The sequence below is a fragment of the Eschrichtius robustus genome, chromosome 11 (assembly GCF_028021215.1).
Source record: "Eschrichtius robustus isolate mEscRob2 chromosome 11, mEscRob2.pri, whole genome shotgun sequence".
NCBI lineage: Eukaryota > Metazoa > Chordata > Mammalia > Artiodactyla > Eschrichtiidae > Eschrichtius > Eschrichtius robustus.
This window is the reverse complement of record NC_090834.1, coordinates 22,828,079-22,850,984: the sequence shown is the minus strand read 5'-3', so window position 1 is coordinate 22,850,984 and position 22,906 is coordinate 22,828,079. Positions and strand designations below refer to the sequence as shown.

At 37.5% G+C, this 22,906-nt stretch overlaps 1 protein-coding gene across 1 annotated transcript; it reads left to right on the top strand.

The window, feature by feature from the left end:
• The first annotated feature begins 1,332 nt into the window (after window positions 1–1,332).
• BTG4 (BTG anti-proliferation factor 4) lies at window positions 1,333–17,828 on the top strand. The gene is made up of 4 exons (XM_068556259.1): window positions 1,333–1,505; window positions 1,966–2,103; window positions 16,051–16,249; window positions 17,646–17,828. Exons 1-4 carry the CDS (start codon window positions 1,333–1,335, stop codon window positions 17,826–17,828), a joined length of 693 nt encoding a protein of 230 aa, XP_068412360.1.
• Window positions 17,829–22,906: the final 5,078 nt, after the last annotated feature.

Genomic DNA, 22,906 nt, shown 5'->3' with positions numbered 1-22,906 from the left:
TTCTCAAGGGGAGGAAGGACCTCCTGGCATTTGGAACTTTTTAGAAAAGAAATGGGCTTCCTTGTAAGAGAATGAATTCTTTTTCAGTGACAGAGAACCTGAATGACCACTTATGATGGGTGTTAAAGACATATGCCAGGTGTAGTGGTTCTTAAATTTAGTAAGCATAAGAATCACCAGAGGGAACTTGTTAAATACTGATTTCCAGGTTTGCCTTCAGAAGTATTGATTCAGTGGATCTGGGATAAGGTCCTGGAATCTGCATTTTTAACAAGCAGCTCAGTGGGTCCAAATCAGGTGATCAGCGACCTACGCTGTGAGAGCTAGTGAGACTAGATAAACTTTGAGGTCTTGTTCATTTATTTTACAAATAAGCATTTTAGTGAAAAATGTGTGTAGTCGATATAATGACTATTCAAAGAGAGTTGTCTTTAGTTTCAGAATGGATCCAAGACAAACTTCTTTAATATGTTGATGGTTATGAGAGACAAAAATATTGGAATGTAGGCTCTTAGGATATGGAAGGAGAAGGCTTGATTCTTAATCAATGTCATAAAAGATAAGACTTTAAGAGCAAAATAGAAGATAGAAATCCAGTTTGAAGATCTTTAAACACTTTAAGTAAGGAACGCACTCTGCATATGCCAAGGAGCAATCGGATGGGGACCTGGAAAAAGCTGTCAATTATCCTAAAGGACAGCACCTGTGTAAGGCTAACACCTATCAGGTTTTGGGGCCCAGGTTTATATAAACTGCAGCCTAAAACTGACAAAACAAGTGTGGTGAGAGTGTCTTCTAACTCTGGCCCACTTTCTGTTGGGCTAAAGAGCTTTTGCTGGCAAGTTTAATATATATTTGATTAATCTTAACTTTTACTTAAAGTGTGCAACCTGAGAGCCGCATTTTAGGAACTACTGTATCCTGAAATGTTTTTGCTCTCTGTAAATAGGTTTTCAACACTGGTACGTGGTGTAATTTACTGTCCCATGTCCAGACTTTTAAAAGCATTTAATTTGCAGAGTGATTCATTTGTTTAAGTGTATCACAGTATTTAAAAGATTTTTTTTCTTTGAAAATCATTCAAATGATTTGAAAATCATTAAAGGTTAGTTGAGGAATTGGTGTTCTTGGCTGTTTTGTTGATTGATAGTATTGATGTGCTTTTTTTTAGATCATTAAGGACTAACAAGTGACTTCTGTTTTAAATTTAAGGTATATAAAGTTTCCAAATGGCAATTACATGTTGATAATAAGTTAGACCCTTGTTTCTGTTTTATTTCTTCTTGCCTCCTTTTAATGGCTGCAGACCTACTCGTCGACTCTTCTTGAATCATGAGAGATGAAATAGCAACAACAGTCTTCTTTGTCACAAGATTAGCAAAAAAACATGATAAATTGAGTAAACAACAGATAGAAGACTTTGCAGAAAAGTTGATGATGATCTTGTTTGAAACATACAAAAGTCACTGGCACGCTGATCACCCTTCTAAAGGGCAAGCCTTCAGGTGAGAGTTGATATGCATGGCAAAGGGAAGTAATAAGTCAGCAGTGACCACCTGCAATGATTTTGTTGGCAACCTTTAAGTAATTAAAATTTTATGGGCTCAAATTTATTTGTTTGAACTTGGACTTGAAAAAAGGAGATGTGGTAGATGACAGTACATGTCAAAAACTATAGGGCAAACCTCTTTATGTGAGGTGGATTAAACAATTTCTAACTAGTGTTTACCCTGAAGGCTATACAGTGAACCTTTGGTGTGACTTAGTAATGGAATCCATGTTCTGAGTTGCTGTGTAAAAAGTCGGTATTTTACTCTTGCTGTAAAACTGGAGGGTTGCCGAGGAGTTGAGGAAAGATGGGAGTGAGGTGGGAGCTGTGTGTATTGGAGTTTCTTGCCTACAACATGATTCTCCAGCTAAAGTACCTGTCACCACGTCTTTGTTTCCCTTTGCTTGTTTTTAAAGGTGTATCAGGATGAACAATAATCAGAATAAAGATCCTATTCTAGAAAGGGCTTGTGCTGAAAGTAATGTGGATTTTTCTCACCTGGGACTTCCAAAGGAGATGACCATATGGGTAGATCCCTTTGAAGTGTGCTGTAGGTGAGTAATCTCATTGGAGTTAGTTTGTGTGCTCTGTGACCCTTGGAAACCATAGGATATTTAGTCAGCTCTATGCACCTTTGTGAAAGGTGATACTCCAAAGCCCTGGATTAGCAGGGAGGGCACAGGGTGACTAAGACTAGATGCAAACTATATCAGACAAAACAGACTTCCCAATTAGGGTGGATGGAGTGGGAAGCACAAAGATTTTTGCATAGTATTTGAAATTTGACTTTAATCACTGCATCATATTGCCAACTGTAGATTATAATGTCCAAGTATTATAGGCAGTATCAAGGGGGAAGAGGAGTTATTTACCATCAGCAATTCAGTCCATCAGTTGAATCGAAAGAAAGTAGTCTGACTTTATCTTAGTTAATTCCTAGAAAGCTTTTATAGACTCCTTGACCCCTGCCAATTATGACAGTATTAGTAGCTGAAGGTCATAATGTCTCTCAATGTGCTTTGCTGTCAAACCATTTCAATTTGTTTTTTTTTTAATTGAAGTATAGTTGATTTACAAAATTATATTAGTTTCAGATATACAACATAGTAATTCAAAGTTTTTACAGATTATACCCCATTTAAATTTATTATAAAACATTGGCTATATTCCCTGTGCAGTACTGTATCCTTGTAGCTTATTTATTTTATACATAGTAGTTTGTACCTACCCCTATCTTTCCCCTCCCCACTTCCCTTTGCCCTGCTGGTAACCACTAGTTTGTTCTCTATGTCTGCTGAGTCTGTTTCTGTTTTGCTATATACATATGTTTTATTTTTTAGATCCCACATATAAATGATATCATACAGTATTTGACTTTCTCTGTCTGACTTAGTTCACTAAGCATAATATTCTCTAGGTCCATCCATGTTGCTGCAAATGGCAGAATTTCATTCTTTTTTATGGCTGAGTAGTACTCAGTTGTATATATATATGCCACATCTTCTTTATCCATTCATCTGTTGATGGACACTTGGGTTGCTACCATGTCTTGGCTATTGTAAATAGTGCTGCTCTGAATATTGGGGTGCATGCAATGTTTTGAATTTTCTGGATATGTACCCAGGAGTGTTTTTTTTCTGGATATATACCCAGGATGTATATTGCTGGATCATATGGTAATCCTACTTTTAGTTTGAGGAACCTCCATACTGTTTTCCATAGTGGCTGCACCAATTTACATTCCCACCGATAGTGTACAAGGGTTCCATTTTCTCCATGTTCTTGCCAACATTTGTTATTTGTAGACATTTTGATGATAGCCATTCTGACAGGTGTGAGGTGATGTCTCATTGTTTTGATTTGCATTTCTCTAATAATGTAAGATGTTGAGCATCTCTTTATGTGCCTGTTAGCCATTTGTATGTCCATTTCTTTGGAAAAATGTCTATTCAGGTTTTCTGCACATTTTTTTTTGAATTTTATTTTATTTATTTTTTTGTACAGCAGGTTCTTATTAGTTACCCATTTTATACTTATTAGTGTATATATGTCAATCCCAATCTCCCAATTCATCACACCACCACCACCCCCCACCACTTTCCCCCCTTGGTGTCCATATGTTTGTTCTCTACATCTGTGTCGCACTTTCTGCCCTGCAAACCGGTTCATCTGTACCATTTTTCTAGGTTCCACATATATGCGTTAATATACGATATTTGTTTTTCTCTTTCTGACTTACTTCACTCTGTATGACAGTCTCTAGATCCATCCACGTCTCTGCAAATGACTCAATTTCGTTCCTTTTTATGGCTGAGTAATATTTCACTGTATATATGTACCACAACTTCTTTATCCATTCATGTGTCGATGGACATATAGGTTGCTTCCATGTCCTGGTTATTGTAAATAGTGGTGCAATGAATATTGGGGTGCATGTGTCATTTTGAATTATGGTTTTCTCTGGGTATATGCCCAGTAGTGGGATTGCTGGGTCATTTGGTAATTCTATTTTTAGTGTTTTAAGGAACCTCTATACTGTTCTCCATAGTGACTGTATCAATTTACATTCCCACCCTCAGTGCAAGAGGGTTCCCTTTTCTCCACACCCTTTCCAGCATTTGTAGTTTGTAGATTTTCTGATGATGGCCATTCTGACCAGTGTGAGGTGACACCTCATTGTAGTTTTGATTTGCATTTCTCTAATGATTAGTGATGTTGAGCAGCTTTTCATGTGCTTCTTGGCCATCTGTATGTCTTCTTTGGAGAAATGTCTATTTAGGTCTTCTGCCCATTTTTGGATTGGGTTGTTTGTTTCTTTAATATTGAGCTGCATGAGCTGTTTATATATTTTGGAGATTAATCCTTTGTCCATTGATTCGTTTGCAAATATTTTCTCCCATTCTGAGGGTTGTCTTTTCGCCTTGTTTGTGGTTTCCTTTGCTGTGCAAAAGCTTTGAAGTTTCATTAGGTCCCATTTGTTTATTTTTGTTTTTATTTCCATTACTCTAGGAGGTGGATCAAAAAAGATCTTGCTGTGATTTATGTCAAAGAGTGTTCTTCCTATGTTTTCCTCTAAGAGTTTTATAGTATCCCATCTTACATTTAGGTCTCTAATCCATCTTGAGTTTATTTTTGTGTTTGGTGTTAGGGACTGTTCTAATTTCATTCTTTTACATGTAGCTGTCCAGTTTTCCCAGCACCACTTATTGAAGAGTCTGTCTTTTCTGCATTGTATATCCTTGCCTCCTTTGTCATAGATTAGTTGACCATAAGTGCGTGGGTTTATCTCTGGGCTTTCTATCCTGTTCCATTGATCTATGTTTCTGTTTTTGTGCCAGTACCATATTGTCTTGATTACTGTAGCTTCTAGTATAGTCTGAAGTCAGGGAGTCTGATTCCTCCAGCTCCGTTTTTTTCCCTCAAGACTGCTTTGGCTATTCGGGGTCTTTTGTGTCTCCATACAAATTTTAAGATTTTTTTGTTCTAGTTCTATAAAAAATGTCTTTGGTAATTTGATAAGGATTGCATTGAATCTGTAGATTGCTTTGGGTAGTATAGTCATTTCCACAATATTGATTCTTCCAATCCAGGAACATGGTATATCTCTCCATCTGTTGGTATCATCTTTAATTTCTTTCATCAGTGTCATAGTTTTCTGCATACAGGTCTTTTGTCTCCCTAGGTAGGTTTATTCCTAGGTATTTTATTCTTTTTGTTGCAATGGTAAATAGGAGTGTTTCCTTAATTTCTCTTTCAGATTTTTCATCATTAGTGTATAGGAATGCAAGAGATTTCTGTGCATTAATTTTGTATCCTTCAACTTCACCAAATCCATTGATTAGCTCTAGTAGTTTTCTGGTGACATCTTTAGGATTCTCATGTCATCTGCAAACAGTGACAGTTTTACTTCTTTTCCAATTTGTATTCCTTTTATTTCTTTTTCTTCTCTGATTGCCGTGGCTAGGACTTTATGTTGAATAATAGTGGTGAGAGTGGACCTCCTTGTCTTGTTCCTGATTTTAGAAGAAATGCTTTCAGTTTTTCACCATTGAGAATGATGCTTGCTGTGGGTTTGTCGTATATGGCTTTTATTATGTTGAGGTAGGTTCCCTCTATGCCCACTTTCTGGATAGATTTTATCATAAATGGGTGTTGAATTTTGTCAAAAGCTTTTTCTGCATCTATAGAGATGATCATATGGTTTTTCTTCTTCAGTTTGTTAATATGGTGTATCACATTGATTGATTTGCATATATTGAAGAATCCTTGCATCCCTGGGATAAATCCCACTTGATCATGGTGTATGATCCTTTTAATGTGTTGTTGGATTCTGTTTGCTAGTATTTTGTTGAGGATTTTTGCAGCTATATTCATCAGTGATATTGATCTGTAACTTTCTTTTTTTGTAGTATCCCTGTCTGGTCTTAGTATCAGGGTGATGGTGGCCTCACAGAATGAGTTTGGGAGTGTTCCTTCCTCTGCAATTTTTGGAAGAGTTTGAGAAGGATGGGTGTTAACTCTTCTCTAAATGTTTGATAGAATTCACCTGTAAAGCCATCTGGTCATGTACTTTTGTTTGTTGGGAGATTTTTAATCACAGTTTCAATTTCATTACTTGTGATTGGTCTGTTCATATTTTCTATTTCTTCCTGGTTCAGTCTTGGAAGGTTATACCTTTCTAAGAATTTGTCCATTTCTTCGAGGTTGTCCATTTTATTGGCATAGAGTTGCTTGTAGTAGTCTCTTAGGATGCTTTGTATTTCTGCGGTGTCTGTTGTAACTTCTCCTTTTTCATTTCTAATTTTATTGATTTGAGTCCTCTCCCTCTTTTTCTTGATGAGTCTGGCTAATGGTTTATCAATCTTTTATGTCTTCTCAAAGAAACAGCTTTTAGTTTTATTGATCTTTGCTATTGTTTTCTTTGTCTCTTTTTCGTTTTTTTCTGCTCTGATATTTATGATTTCTTTCCTTCTACTAACTTTAGGTTTTTTGTTCTTCTTTCCTTAGTTTCTCCTTTTCTTAGTTCCTTTAGGTGTATCGTTAGATTGTGTATTTGAGATGTTTGTTGTTTCTTGAGGTAGAATTGTATTGCTATAAACTTCCCTCTTAGAATTGCTTTTACTGCATCCCATAGGTTTTTGATCATCGTGTTTTCACTGTCATTTGTCTCTAGGTATTTTTTGATTTCATCTTTGATTTCTTCAGTGATCTCTTGGCTATTTAGTAACGTAGTGTTTAGCCTCCGTGTGTGTGTGTTTTATGTTTTTTCCCTGTAGTTGATTTCTAATCTCATAGCGTTGTGATCAGAAAAGATGCTTGATATGATTTCAATTTTCTTAAATATACTGAGGCTTGATTTGTGACCCAAGATGTGATCTATCCTGGAGAATGTTCCATGTACACTTGAGAAAAAAGTGTAATCTGCTGTGTTTGGATGGAATGTCCTATAAATATCAATTAAATCTATCTGGTCTATTGTGTCTTTTAAAGCTTGTGTTTCCTTATTAATTTTCTGTTTGGATGATCTGTCCGTTGGTGTAAGTGAGGTGTTAAAGTCCCCCACTGTTATTGTGTTACTGTCGATTTCCTCTTTTAGAGCTGTTAGCAGTTGCCTTATGTATTGAGGTGCTCCTATGTTGGGTGAACATATATTTATAATTATTATATCCTCTTTTTGGATTGATCCCTTGATCATTTGTAGTGTCCTTCCTTGTCTCTTGTAACATTCTTTATTTTAAAGTCTATTTTATCTGATATGAGTATTGCTACTCCAGCTTTCTTTTGATTTCCATTTGCATGGAATATCTTTTTCCATCCCCTCACTTTCAGTCTCTATGTGTCCCTAGGTCTGAAGTGGGTCTCTTGTAGACAGCATATATATGGGTCTTGTTTTTGTATCCATTCAGTGGTCCTGTTTCTTTTGGTTGGAGCATTTAATCCATTCACATTTAAGGTAATTATCGATATGTATGTTCCTATGACCATTTTCTTAATTGTTTTGTGTTTGTTTTTGTAGTTCCTTTTCTTCTCTTGTGTTTCCCACTTAGAGAAGTTCCTTTAGCTTTTGTTGTAGAGCTGGTTTGGTTGTGCTGAATTCTCTTAGCTTTTGCTTGTCTGTAAAGCTTTTGATTTCTCCATCAAATCTGAATGAGATCTTTGCTGGGTAGAGTAATCTTGGTTGTAGGTTCTTCCCTTTCATCACTTTAAATATGTCTTGCCACTCCCTTCTGGCTTGTAGAGTTTCTGCTGAGAAATCAGCTGTTAACTTTATGGGAGTTCCCTTGTATGTTATTTGCCCTTTTTCCCTTGCTGCTTTCAATAATTTTTCTTTGTCTTTATTTTTTGCCAATTTGGTTATGTTGTATCTCAGTGTGTTTCTCCTTGGGTTTATCCTGTATGGGAGTCTCTGCGCTTCCTGGACTTGGGTGGCTATTTCCTTTCCCATGTTAGGGAAGTTTTCGACTATAATCTCTTCAAATATTTTCTAGGATCCTTTCTCTCTCTCTCTTCTCCTTCTGGGATCCCTATAATGCAAATGTTTTGTGTTTAATGTTGTCCCAGAGGTCTTTTAGGCTGTCTTCATTTCTTTTCATTCTTTTTTCTTTATTTTGTTCTGCAGCAGTGAATTTCACCATTCTGTCTTCCAGGTCACTTATCTGTTCTTCTGCCTCAGTTATTCTCCTATTGATTCCTTCTAGTGTATTTTTCTTTTCACTTATTGTATTGGTCCTCTGTGTGTGTGTGTTCTTTAATTCTTCTAGGTCTTTGTTAAACATTTCTTGCATCTTCTCAATCTTTGCCTCCACTCTTTTTCCAAGGTCCTGGATCATCTTCACTATCATTATTCTGAATTCTTTTTCTGGAATGTTGCCTATCTCCACTTCATTGAGTTGTTTTTCTGGGGTTTTATCTTGTTCCTTCATCTGGTACATAGCCCTCTGGCTTTTCATCTTGTCTATCTTTCTGTGAATGTGGTTTTTTTTCCACAGGCTGCAGGATTGTAGTTCTTCTTGCTTCTGCTGTCTGCCCTCTGGTGGATGAGGTTATCTAAGAGGCTTGTGCAAGTTTCCTGATGGGAGGGACTGGTGGTGGGTAGAGCTGGCTGTTGCTCTGGTGGGCAGAGCTCAGTAAAACTTTAATCTGCTTGTCTGCTGATGGGTGGGGCTGGGTTTCCTCCCTGTTGGGTGTTTGGCCTGAGGTGACCCAGCACTGGAGCCTACCTGGGCTCTTTGGTGAGGCTAATGGAAGACTCTGGGAGGGCTCACAACAAGGAGTAATTCCTAGAACTTCTGCTGCCAATGTCCTTGTCCTCACAGTGAGACACAGCCACCCCCTGCCTCTGCAGGAGACCCTCCAACACTAGCAGGTAGGTCTTGTTCAGTCTCCTATGGGGTCACTGCTCCTTCTCCTGGGTCCCGATGCGCACACTACTTTCTGTGTGCCCTCCAAGAGTGAAGTCTCTGTTTCCCCCAGTCCTGTCGAAGTCCTGCAATGAAATCCCGCTAGCCTTCAAAATCTGATTCTCTAGGAATTCCTCCTCCCGTTGCTGGACGCCCAGGTTGGGAAGCCTGACGTTGGGCTCACAGCCTTCACTCTAGTAGGTGGAATTCTGTAGTATAAGTGTTCTTCAGTTTGTGAGTCACCCACCCAGTAGTTATGGGATTTAATTTTATTGTGATTGCACCCCTCCTACCATATCATTGTGGCTCCTCCTTTGTCTTTGGATGTGGGGTATCTTTTTTGGTGAGTTCCAGTGTCTTCCTTTTGATGATTGTTCAGCAGTTAGTTGTGATTCCGGTGCTCTCGCAAGAGGGAGTGAGAGCACGTCCTTCTACTCTGCCATCTTGAACCAATCCGATCTGTCCATTTTTTGACTGGGTTGTTTGTTTGTTGTTTTTTTTTTCATATTGAGTTGTATGAGCCGTCTATATATTGTGGATATTAATCCCTTGTCAGTTATGTTACTTGTAAATATTTTCTTCCATTCAGTAGGTTATCTTTTTGCTTTCTTGATGGTTTCCTTTGTTGTGCAAAAGCTTTGAAGTTTCATTAGGTCCCATTTGTTTATTTTCGTTTTTGTTTTCTTTGCCTTAGGAGACAGATCCAAAAAAAAAATATTACTACAATTTATATCAGGGTTCTGCCTATGTTTTCCTCTAGGAGTTTATATCATTTGCAGTCTAACATATAGGTCTTTAATCCATTTTGAGTTTATTCTTTATATGGTGTAAGAAACTGTTCTAATTTCATTCTCTACTTGTAGCTGCCCTGTTGTCCCAGCACCACTTATTGAAGAGAATGTCTTTTCCCCATTGTATATTCTTGCCTCTCTGTTATAGATTAATTAACCATAGGTGCATGGGTTTATTTCTGGGCTCTCTATTCTCTTCCACTGATATATGTGTCTATTTTTGTGCCAGTATCATACTGTTTTGATTACCAGAGTTTTGTAGTATAGGCTGAAGTGCGGGAGCTTGATACCTCCAGCTCTGTTCTTTCTCAAGATTGCTTTGGCTATTTGGGGTCTTTTGTGTTTTCATACAAATCTTAGAATTATTTGCTATAGTTCTGTGAAAAATGCCATTAGTATTTTGATAGGGATAGCACTGAATCTGTAGATCGCCTTGGGTAGTATGGTTATTTTAACAATATTAATTCTTCCAATCCATGAACATGGTATGTCTTTCCATCTCTTTTTGTCTTCAGTTTCTTTCATCAGTGTTTTATAAATTTCTGAGTACAGGTCTTTTTACCTCCTTAGTTAGATTTATTCTTAGGTATTTTATTCTTTTTGATGTGATGGTAAATGAGATTGTTTTCTTAATTTCTTTCTGATAGTTCATTGTTAGTGTGTAGAAACGTAACAGATTTCTGCAACAAATTTCTGTATACTAATTTTGTATTCTGCAATTTTACCAAATTGTTTTCTGGTGGTGTCTTTAGGATTTTCTATGTATACTACCATGTCATCTCCAAACAGTGACAGTTTTACTTCTTCCTTTCCAATTTGGATTCCTTTTCTTTTTCTTTTTCTTTTCTTGTCGGATTGCTGTGTCTAGAGTTTTGAATACTATGTTGAATAAAAGGGGTGAGAGTCGGTATCTTTGTCTTGTTCTGATCTTAGAGGAAATGCTGTCAGCTTTTTATCATGAGTATGATGTTAGCTGTGGACTTATCATATATGGCCTTTGTTATGTTGAGAGATGTTCTCTCTATACCCACTTTGTGGAGAGTTTTTATTATAAATGAATGCTGAATAGTGTCAAAAGATTTTTGTGCATCTATTGAGATGATAATAGGATCTTTTATTCAACTTGTTAATGTGATGTATTGCATTGATTTGCAGTTATTGAACCATCCTTGCATTCCTGGGATAAATCCCACTTGACATGGTGTATGATCCTTTTAATGTATTGTTGGATTTGATTCGCTAATATTTTGTTGAGGATTTTTGCATCTATGTTCATCAATGATACTGACCTGTAATTTTTTTTCTGTGATATCTTTGTCTGGTTTTGGTATCAGGGTGTTGTGGCCTCATAGAATGAGTTTGGAAGTGTTCCTTCCTCTGCAATTTTTTGGAAGAGTTTGAGGAGGATAGGTGTTCACTCTTCTCTGAATGTTTGCTCGAACTCACCTGTAAAGCTGTCTGGTCCTGGAATTTTGTTTGTTGGGAGTTTTTTTTTTTTTTTTTCTATTATTAATTCAATTTCTTTACTGATAATTGGTCTGTTCATGTTTTCTATTTCAGCCTGGTTCAGTCTTGGGAGATTGTACAGTTCTAGGAATTTGTCCATTTCTTCTAGGTTGTCCATTTTATTTGCATATGGTTATTCATAGTAATATCTTGTGATTTTTTTTTTGTTTGTAACTTCTTTTTTATTTCTGATTTTATTGATTTGGGCCCTCTCTTTTTCTCTTGATGAGTCTGGCTAAAGGTTTATCAATTTTGTTTATCTTTTCAAGAACCACCTCTTAGTTTCATTGATCTTTTTTTGTTTGTTTGTTTTTTGTCTCTATTTCATTTCTGCTCTGATATTTATAATTTCTTTCCTTCTACCAACTTTGGACTTTATTTGTCTTCTTCTAGTTTCTTTAGGTGTAAGGTTAGTCTGTTCGAGACTTTTGTTTCCCAAGGTAGGCTTGTATCACTATAAACTTCCCTCTTAGAACTACTTTTGCTGCATCCCATAGATTTTTGGATCATTGTGTTTTTGTTTTCATTTGTCTCCTGGTATTTTTTGATTTCCTCTTTGATTTCTTCAATGATCCATTGGTTGTTTAGTTTATATTGTTTAGCCTTTACATGTTTGTGGGGTTTTTTTTGCAGTTTTCTTATAGTGATTTCTAGTTTTGCAGCATTGTGGTCAGAAAAGATGCTCAATATGATTTTAGTCTACTTAAATGTACTGAGAATTGATTTGTGGCCTAGCATGTGATTTGTCCTGGAGAATGTTCCATGTACACTTGAAAAGAATGTGTATTCTGCTGCTTTTGGATGGAATGCCCTGTAGATATCTGTTAGGTCCATTTGGTCTACTGTGTCATTTAAGGCTAGTGTTTCCTTCCTGATTTTCTGTCTGGATGATCTGTCCATTGATATAAGTGGGGAGTTAAAGTCCCCTACTATTATTGTGTTACTGTTAAGTTGTCCCTTTATCTCTGTTAATATTAACTTTACATATTTAGGTGCTCCTATGTTGGGTACATATATATTTACAACTGTTATACCTTCTTCTTGGATTGATCCCTTGATCGTTATGTAATGTCCTTCTTTGTCTCTTGTTACAGTTTTTGTTTTAAAGTCTACTTTGTCTTAGAGTCTACTTTGTCTGGTGTAAGTATTGCTACCCTGGCTTTCTTTTCATTTCTTTTTTCCAAGGTATACCTTTTTCTGTCCTCTCACTTTCAGTGTATGTGTGTCTTTAGATATGAAGTGAGTTTCTTGTAGACAGCAAATATATGAGTATTGTTTTTGTATCTTCACTCACTCTATGTCTTTTGATTAGAACGTTTATTCCAGTTACATTTAACGTAATTATTGATATGTACTTATAGCCAGTTTATTAATTGTTTTGGTGTTGTTTTTGTAGTTATTTTGTTCCTTTCTTCTTTTCTCTCTTCCCTTGTTATTTGATGACTATCTTTAGTGTTATGTTCAAATTTTTTCTGTTTTTTGTGTATCTATTATGGATTTTAATTTTTGGTTACCATGAGGTTTATATATAGCAATCTACATATGTGATTATTTAACTTGCTGATCTCTTAATTTCAAATGCATTTTAACAACCCTGCATTTTTACTCCTCCCCCCTCATGATTACTGTTTTTTGACATCATAGTTTCCATCTAATTGTTTTGTGTATCCCTTAACTACTTATTGCAGATCTAGGCAATTTTACTACTTTTGTCTTTTAACCTTCCTATTAGCTTTGTATGTGGTTGATCTTACTGCCTTTATTGTATATTTTGCCTTTACCAATGAGCTTACCTTTCATAATTTTCATGTTTCTAGTTGTGGTTTTTCTTTTTTGCTTAGCAAAGCCCCTTTTAACATTTCTTGTAAAGCTGCTTTGGTGATGCTGGACTCTTTTAGCTTTTGCTTATCTGTAAAACTTTTGATCTCTCTTTCAAATCTGAGGGTAAGCCTTGCCAAGTAGAATATTCTTGGCTATAGGTTTTTCATTTCATCACTTTAAATATACTGCAACACACCCTTCTGACCTGCAGAGTTTCTGCTGAAAAGTCAGCTGATAGCTTTATGGGGAGTCCCCTTATATGCAACTTGTTGCTTTTCCCTTGCTTTTAATATCTTTTCTTTATCTTTAATTCTTGCTGTGGTCCTCCTTGGGTTGATCCTGTTTGAGGCTCTCTGTGTTTCCTGGACCTGGATATCTGTTTCCTCTGCCAGGTAGGGAAGTTTTCAGCTATTATGTCTTCAAATATATTCTCTGACCCTTTTTCTCTTCTCCTTCTAGGATCCCTATAATGCGAATGTTAGCATGCTTGGTGGTGTTCCAGAGATCTCTTAAAATATTCTAATTTCTTTTTATTCTTTTTTTCTGTTTCAGCTTCAGTGACTTCTATTACTCTGTCTTCCAGCTCACTGATCTGTTCCTCTGTATCATCTAATCTACTGTTGATTCCTTCTCGTGTATTTTCACTTCATTTACTGTAATCTCCAGTTCTGCTTTGTTCTTCTCTATCTTCTAACTCTTTGTTTAACTTCTCACTATTTCCCTCCATTCTTCTCCCAAGTTCTTTGTTCATCTTTATGATCATTACCTTCAACTCTTTATTGGGTAGATTGCCTTTCTCCACTTAATTCTTCTTCTGGGGTTTTATCCTGTTCCTTCATTTGGAACATGTTCCTCTGTTTCCTCATTTTGCCTAATTTGTTTTTATTTCTGTGTATCTGGTTGGTTGATAACATTTCCTGGCTTTGGAGAAGTAGCCTTTTGTAGGAGACATCCTGTGCATCCCAGCAGTGCACTCCCCTCCGGTCACCAGAGCTATATGCTCTAGGGGTGCCCCCTATGTGGGCTGTGTGGGTCCTTATGTTGTGGTGGACTGACTACTGTTGGTGGTCTAGTAGGTGGGGCTGGTCCCTGATCTGATTGGTTGCCAGGCCCTGCCTTGTATGGAGGCTGCCAGCTGCTGGTTGTGGGGTTGGGTCATGAGGCAGCTGACTGCGGAACCATGGGGAAGGGGGTCCCGGGGCTAGTGCTGGCTCACTGATGGGCAGAGCTGGGTTCTGGCCTTGGTGGTTGTGGGGCTGAGGTTTCCAGTTCTAGTGTCAGCCTGCTGGTGGGCAGGGTTGGTTCCTGATACAACTGGTTGTGCATTCTGGAGTGTCTCAGAGTCGGTGCTGGCCCATTGGTGAATGGGGCTGGATCCCAATGTGGCTGGCTGAGGGGGTTCATGGTTTCCTGGAGCTGGTGTTGGCCTGCCAGGGGGTCAGGCTGTGGTTGAGAGGGTGCTGGGGCTAGTGTTGGCTCACTGGCTCACTAGGGCTGAGTCCTGAGATTTCTGGCTTCAGGGCCTTTGGGTCCTAGAGTTAGCTGGTGTAGGCCTGCTGGGGGGTGGGGCAGCTCCCTGACATAGCTGGCTACAGGGTCTGGGGTGTCCCAAAGGTTGTTTTGGCTTGCTGGTAGGTGGGGCTGGACCCCTGAATGGCTGGCTGAGGGACCCAAGGTGTCTCAGAGCTAGTGTTGGCCTGTTGGTAGATGGGGCCTGGGCCTAGGTTATCTTGGAGCTGATGTTAGCCTGCTGGTGGGTGGGCTGGGTCTTGCCATGGCAGGCTGTGGGGTTATGGTGGTCCTGGGGCTGGTGCCTGCCCACTTGTGGGTGAAGCCAGGGCCCAGGGGTCTTGAGGATGTCCACTGGTGGGTGAGGTTCCTCCCTAGGCTAGTGCTGGCTCATTGGTGGTGGGGGCAGGGTCCAGGGCATCCTAGGGCCGATTACTTCCCACTGGTAGGCAGAGCTGGGTCCTGGGGTCTCTGCCTGCAGGGCCCTGTGGGTCCTGGGGCTAGTGCTGGTGCACTAGTGTGTGGGGTCAGGCCCTGGGCCCTCTGTTGGACAGTGCTGCTTCCTGGGGCAGCTGTGGGTTCAGGGGGTCTTAAGGCCACGTGCCTGCTAGTAGGTGGGGCTGTTTTCCCACCTGGCTAGTTGCTTGGCCTGAGGCATCTCAGCACTGGTGCTGATGGGCTGATGGGTGGGTCTGGGTCCTGGTGCTAATAAGCTAGAGGGAGGATTTCAAAATGGCGCTTGCCAGCACGAATGTCCACGTGGTAGAACAAGCTCCCCAAAATGGTTGCTGCCAGTGTCTGTGTCCCCAGGATGAGCTCAAGTTGCCCCCTGCCTCTCCAGGAGGCTCTCCAAGATCAGCTGGTGGGTCTGACCCAGGCTCCTTTCAAATTACTGCTTCTGCCCTGGGTCCTGGAGATTTTGTGTGGGCCCTTTACGAGTGGCATCTCTATTTCCCACAGCCCTCTGACTTTCCTAAAGTCAGCCCCACTGGCCTTCAAAGCCAAGCATTCTGGGGGCTCATCTTCCTGGTACAGGATCCCTGGTCTGGAAAGCTCCATGTGGGGCTCAGACCCATTGCTTTTTCGGGAGAACCTCTACAACTGTAATTAGCCCCCCACTTGTGTGTTGCCCACCCAGGGGTATGGGTCTGACCTATACCATGACTCTGCCCCTCTTACTGGTCTCATTGTGGTTCCTTCTCTATAACTTTAGTTGTAGAAGATCTTTTCTGCTAGATTCCGGTCTCTCATCAATACTTGCTCTCTAAATAGTTGTAATCTTGGTGTGCCCATGAGAGGAGGTAGGCTCAGTGTCTTCCTACTCCACTATCTTGGCCAAGCTCTCAGAATTTGTTTTCTTTTTTTTAAAGTAACTCTTCTTGTAAATTACTGAGTTGTTTCCAGAAAAGATTAGAGATAAAACCTGTGAGAATTTGAATCCCTAATGAATGCTTTATTTTCCTTTCCTACTTAGGTATGGCGAGAAAAATCATCCATTTACAATTGCTTCTTTCAAAGACAGATGGGAGGGATGGGAATTATCCCAACAAATCAGTGATGCTGTTAATAGAGCCACGTTAGACTACTCCTCTGGCACTTCCTCTGATGAAGAAAGTTGTAACAAAGAACCTCAGATAATTCCTAAAGTCAGCAATCCAAAGAGTATTTATCAGGTAAAGTGTTCTCCATTTCTTCTCTGTACATTTTTTTTTCTACTCTAATTCTAAAAAGAGTATGCTCACTGTAAAAGCAAAGAAACAAATAATTGGAAAATATGGAAAGATTATAAAGATTAAAATCACAATAATAATATTCTGGTAAAACCTTTTCTGTCTTTTTTTCTTCCTTCTCTCTCTTTATACCCTCTACTTGGCTGAGTGCTCACTGATTTAGGGAGAATCTCTGACCATTTGTATGTATGTAAATTTGTTTTCTTAATCACTTATGTATTGACACGTTAAAGCAATTTAAATATTTTACATTTTAAATCATTTGCTTCCCTTATAATTTATTTAGCTAATGTATTATTGGAAGACATCTAGGTTGTTTTCACATTGTTGTGATATTAAAAAAACTAATTTTTACAGAGATGTCAGAATTCTAAGTTATTTCTAGAGATCTGATTCTCAGACATGTAATTACTGGGTCATTGGGTATGGATATTTTATGAGTTCCTACCACAGGACAAAGTACCTTCTAGAAAGATGTCTTTGTTTGTAGTCTTACCAGCTCTATGTGAAAGTGTTTATCATTTTCCCTAAAATTGGGTATTCTCATTGAAAAATATCATTTTTATTAATTAAATTAAACATTAAAACAAAAACTCCATGTACCTAAATGTTGTAGGTACTTACTGTCTTATGAATTTTTTCTCCTTCACCCATTTATCATTTGAGGTCCTACTGTGTTATTAAAGGCTTTTCAAAGGTTAGAAATATTTTAACCCCTTGTCATATTACTGGCAAACTTTTTTCCCCTAGCTTGTTTAGTTTTCTAAACTATATATGTAGTTCATATTTAGTTCTATATGTAAAGTTTAAAATTATGTAGTAAAATGTTTGCCCTTAATTCTATTTTTATGCTTAGAGAGATCTTCTTAATCTAAGGATCAGATCTGTAGTCAGCTATATTCTTTTAGAACAATGTCCGTTGAAAGTGTGGTCTGCAAAACATTTATATTGGTCATCTGAGATGTTTAAGATGGGTGTTTCTAGACCTCAACCCCAGAGATTGTGATTAGATAGTTTTGGGTTGAGCGAGGTGGGGATCAGGTAGGAGAGAACACAGGAATATATACTAATTTGAATAAATTTTTAAATTTTTTGTTTTTAAAATTCTTGGTTGGACTAAAGAATTTTGTTAAAAGATATGAAGTGACTTACTTCATACTCTCCAATGCAACTCAACTTTCCAAAGATAATGATCTACTTTGATTTCTATTCATTTGTATTTCCTATGCTTTTGAAAGGTTGAACCTGTGAGTTATGGGTTTATATTTAATCCTTAGAAGTGGCTTATTAGTTTACAGAAAATCATCATGCTCCCTTTTTCTTCTTTTTTTCTCCCCAGGTTGAAAACTTGAAACAGCCCTTTCAATCTTGGTTCCATATCCCCCGCAAAAAGAATATGGGTGATGGCCGAATGGGCCTCCTAGGAAATGTTTATCATGCATTGCATAAGATCCCTAAGGGTCACAGGCCTGCTGCTGGGCACCGAGTGGACAGGTACCACTGGGTCAACACACACCGATAGTGCAGCGGCGGCTGGGCCCTCGCGGGGTAGAGCTCAGCAGAGCCACTTTATTTTCTCTGAAATGAAAACAAGTCTAAGCTCAAGAGGCCCAGGAAACAGAAAAAATAACCACATTAGGGACTAGGGTGCATGGTGAATCCTCTCATGCAGATCATGACTGTGTTCTTAGCTGTACTTTTAATTCTTTAATTTTATATGAAGGTTTATATAACACTAATGAATGTACCCAGTAAGGTAATAGAATGAAGATATTGACCTGTGATAAGATTCAATGCATTATGAAGAGTAACAGTTTAAATAAACGTGCTGTGTTTTTAATACCTTCTTAGTTGAGTTTGTTGCAAGAAAGTTTTAAAAGTTCTTGTTTTTCATTAGCCATTAAAAAAAAAAAAAAAGTAGACCTTCATTTAGGGAAGAGTGATCCTCATAGTATTCAGGTTCTATTTTATTACCTGCCATTACTGTTCTATTTTATAAGGTCAGTAAGAGCTTGTTTGAAAACCACTTTTTAAGACATCATTCCCTTAAAAAATTTGGCTTATTTCTAAACCTCATAATAGCCTCAATTATGACATTTTGTGGATGATATATCTCATTATGAAGAATTCAAGTGAAGCAGAAAAAAGCATAGTACCAAGGAAATAAAAATCCCTCCCATCCAACCAGAAATTACCATTATTAACATTAAATGGTGACCATCTTTCCAGTGATCCTTTATATACATACAAATCTAAGAATTGACATATAGACAATTTAATAAGAAAACCATACTACGGGAGCTACTTGATAGATATTTAGATTTAATTTTACTTGACCTTAGAAAAAAAAACCTAAAGTGAAACTGAAAGTTATTGAAATAGTCATAAGATTTTCTACCACAGAGTATTTTATTTTTTGAAATATTTCTTTTATGGTTTAAAAAAAGGAACACTAGGAGGCCAGAACAGTCTTTAAAACTTAAAAAAAAATACAGTATTGCTTATTTGTTACTATGAAAGCTGCAGAAATTAACATTCTTCATTTTTCTCTTTGCCCTTATTTTCCATGTCACTTTACAAAATGAGGTATAATTGACATATAACATTAGTTTCAGGTGCACAGCATGATCTGATATTTGTATACATTGTGAAATGATTACAACAATAAGTCTAGTTAACGTCTGTCAGCATAAATAGTTACTTTTTTGGGGGAGGGATGAGAACTGTTTTTACTCTCTTGGTAACTTTCAAATATGCAACGTTTTTAATGTCAAGGTTTAACATTTAAGTTCTCTCCTGAAATAATTATTCTTAATACTTGTTTTTGCTTAGTTCTATATTTCAACTGATTCAATGAATGCTCATCAATATTTTCTATATGTGAAATCTATTTTGATTCACGTTTCTTTTTTTTTTTTAATTTTATTTTTTCATTTTTTTATACAGGAGGTTCTTATTAGTCATAAATTTTATACACATCAGTGTATATATGTCAATCCCAATCTCCCAATTCATCACCCCCCCACCGCCCCCCACCACCCACAACCACTGTCCCCCCTTGGTGTCCATATGTTTGCTCTCTACATCTGTGTCTCAATTTCTGCCCTGCAAACTGGTTCATCTGTACCATTTTTCTAGGTTCCACATATATGCATTAATATACGATATTTGTTTTTCTCTTTCTGACTTACTTCACTCTGTGTGACAGTCTCTAGATCCATCCACGTCTCAACAAATGACTCAATTTCGTTCCTTTTTATGGCTGAGTAATATTCTATTGTATGTATGTACCACAACTTCTTTATCCATTCATCTGTTGATGGGCATTTAGGTTGCTTCCATGACCTGGCTATTGTAAATAGTGCTGCAATGAACAGTGGGGTGCATGTGTCTTTTTGAATTATGGTTTTCTCTGGGTATATGCCCAGTAGTGGGATTGCTGGGCCATATGGTAATTCTATTTTTAGTTTTTTACGGAATCTCCATACTGTTCTCCATAGTGGTTGTATCATTTACATTCCCACCAACAGTGCAAGAGGGTTCCCTTTTCTCCACACCCTCGCCAACATTTGTTGTTTGTAGATTTTTTGATGATGCCCATTCTAACTGGTGTGAGGTGATACCTCATTGTAGTTTTGATTTGCATTTCCCTAATAATTAGTGATGTTGAGCAGCTTTTCATGTGCTTCTTGGCCATCTGTATGTCTTCTTTGGAGAAATGTCTATTTAGGTCTTCTGCCCATTTTTGGATTGGGTGTTTGTTTCTTTAATATTGAGCTGAATGAACTGTTTATATATTTTGGAGATTAATCCTTTGTCCGTTGATTCATTTGCAAATATTTTCTCCCATTCTGAGGGTTGTCTTTTTGTCTTGTTTGTAGTTTCCTTTGCTGTGCAAAAGCTTTGAAGTTTCATTAGGTCCCATTTGTGTATTTTTGTTTTTATTTCCATTACTCTAGGAGGTGGATCAAAAAAGATCTTGCTGTGATTTATGTCAAAGAGTGTTCTTCCTATGTTTTCCTCTAAGAGTTTTATAGTGTCCAGTCTTACACTTATGTCTCAAATCCATTTTGAGTTTATTTTTGTATATGGTGTTAAGGGGTGTTCTAATTTCATTTTTTACATGTAGCTGTCCAGTTTTCCCAGCACCACTTATTGAAGAGACTGTCTTTTCTCCATTGCATATCCTTGCCTCCTTTGTCATAGATTAGTTGACCAGAGGTGCGTGGGTTTATCTCTGGGCTTTCTATCTTGTTCCATTGATCTATGTTTCTGTTTTTGTGCCAGTACCATATTGTCTTGATTACTGTAGCTTTCTAGTATGGTCTGAAGTCAGGGAGTGTGGTTCCTCCAGCTCCGTTTTTTTCCCTCAAGACTGCTTTGGCTATTCGGGGTCTTTTATGTCTCCATACAAATTTTAAGATGATTTGTTCTAGTTCTGTAAAATATGCCATTGGTAATTTGACAGAGATTGCATTGAATCTGTAGATTGCTTTGGGTAGTATAGTCATTTTCACAATATTGATTCTTCCAATCCAAGAACATGGTATATCTCTCTATCTGTTGGTATCATCTTTAATTTCTTTCATCAGTGTCTTATAGTTTTCTGCATACAGGTCTTTTGTCTCCCTAGGTAGGTTTATTCCTAGGTATTTTATTCTTTTTGTTGCAATGGTAAATAGGAGTGTTTCCTTAATTTCTCTTTCAGATTTTTCATCATTAGTGTATAGGAATGCAAGAGATTTCTGTGCATTAATTTTGTATCCTTCAGCTTCACCAAATTCATTGATTAGCTCTAGTAGTTTTCTGGTGGCATCTTTAGGATTCTCTACGTATAGTATCATGTCATCTGCAAACAGTGACTGTTTTACTTCTTTTCCAATTTGTATTCCTTTTATTTCTTTTTCTTCTCTGATTGCCGTGGCTAGGACTTCCAAAACTAAGTTGAATAATAGTGGTGAGAGTGGACATCCTTGTCTTCTTCCTGATCTTAGAAGAAATGCTTTCAGTTTTTCACCATTGAGAATGATATTTGCTGTGGGTTTGTCCTATATGGCTTTTATTATGTTGAGGTAGGTTCCCTCTATGCCCACTTTATGGAGAGTATTTATCATTAATGGGTGTTGAATTTTGTCAAAAGCTTTTTCTGCCTCTATTGAGATGATCATATGGTTTTTATTCTTCAATTTGTTAATATGGTGTATCACATTGATTGATTTGCATATATTGAAGAATCCTTGCATCCCTGGGATACATCCCACTTGATCATCGTGTATGATCCTTTTAATGTGTTGTCGGATTCTGTTTGCTAGAATTTTGTTGAGGATGTTTGCATCTATATTCATCAGTGATATTGGTATGTAGTTTTCTTTTTTTGTAGTATCTTTGTCTGGTTTTGGTATCAGGGTGATGGTGGCCTCATAGAATGAGTTTGGGAGTGTTCCTTCCTCTGCAATTTTTTGGAAGAGTGTCAGAAGGATGGGTGTTAGCTCTTCTGTAAATGTTTGATAGAATTCACCTGTAAAGCCATCTGGTCCTGGACTTACGTTTGTTGGAAGATTTTAATCACAGTTTCAATTTCGTTACTTGTGATTGGTCTGTTCATATTTTCTATTTCTTCCTGGTTCAGTCTTGGAAGGTTATACCTTTGTAAGAATTTGTCCATTTCTTCCAGGTTGTCCATTTTATTGGCATAGAGTTGCTTGTAGTAGTCTCTTAGGATGCTTTGTATTTCTGCGGTGTCTGTTGTAACTTCTCCTATTTCATTTCTAATTTTATTGATTTGAGTCCTCTCCCTCTTTTTCTTGATGAGTCTGGTTAATGGTTTATCAATCTTGTTTATCTTCTCAAAGAACCAGCTTTTAGTTTTATTGATCTTTGCTATTGTTTTCTTTGTCTCTTTTTCGTTTTTTTCTGCTCTGATATTTATGATTTCTTTCCTTCTACTAACTTTAGGTTTTTTGTTCTTCTTTCCTTAGTTTCTCCTTTTCTTAGTTCCTTTAGGTGTATCGTTAGATTGTGTATTTGAGATGTTTGTTGTTTCTTGAGGTAGAATTGTATTGCTATAAACTTCCCTCTTAGAATTGCTTTTACTGCATCCCATAGGTTTTTGATCATCGTGTTTTCACTGTCATTTGTCTCTAGGTATTTTTTGATTTCATCTTTGATTTCTTCAGTGATCTCTTGGCTATTTAGTAACGTAGTATTTACCCTCCGTGTGTGTGTGTTTTATGTTTTTTTCCCTGTAATTGATTTCTAATCTCATAGCGTTGAGATCAGAAAAGATGCTTGATATGATTTCAATTTTCTTAAGTATACTGAGGCTTGATTTGTGACCCAAGATGTGATCTATCCTGGAGAATGTTCTGTGCGCACTTGAGAAGAAAGTGTAATCTGCTGTTTTTGGATGGAATGTCCTATAAATATCAATTAAATCTATCTGGTCTATTGTGTCATTTAAAGCTTGTATTTCCTTATTAATTTTCTGTTTGGATGATCTGTCCATTGGTGTAAGTGAGGTGTTAAAGTCCCCCACTGTTATTGTGTCACTGTCGATTTCCTCTTTTAGAGCTGTTAGCAGTTGCCTTATGTATTGAGGTG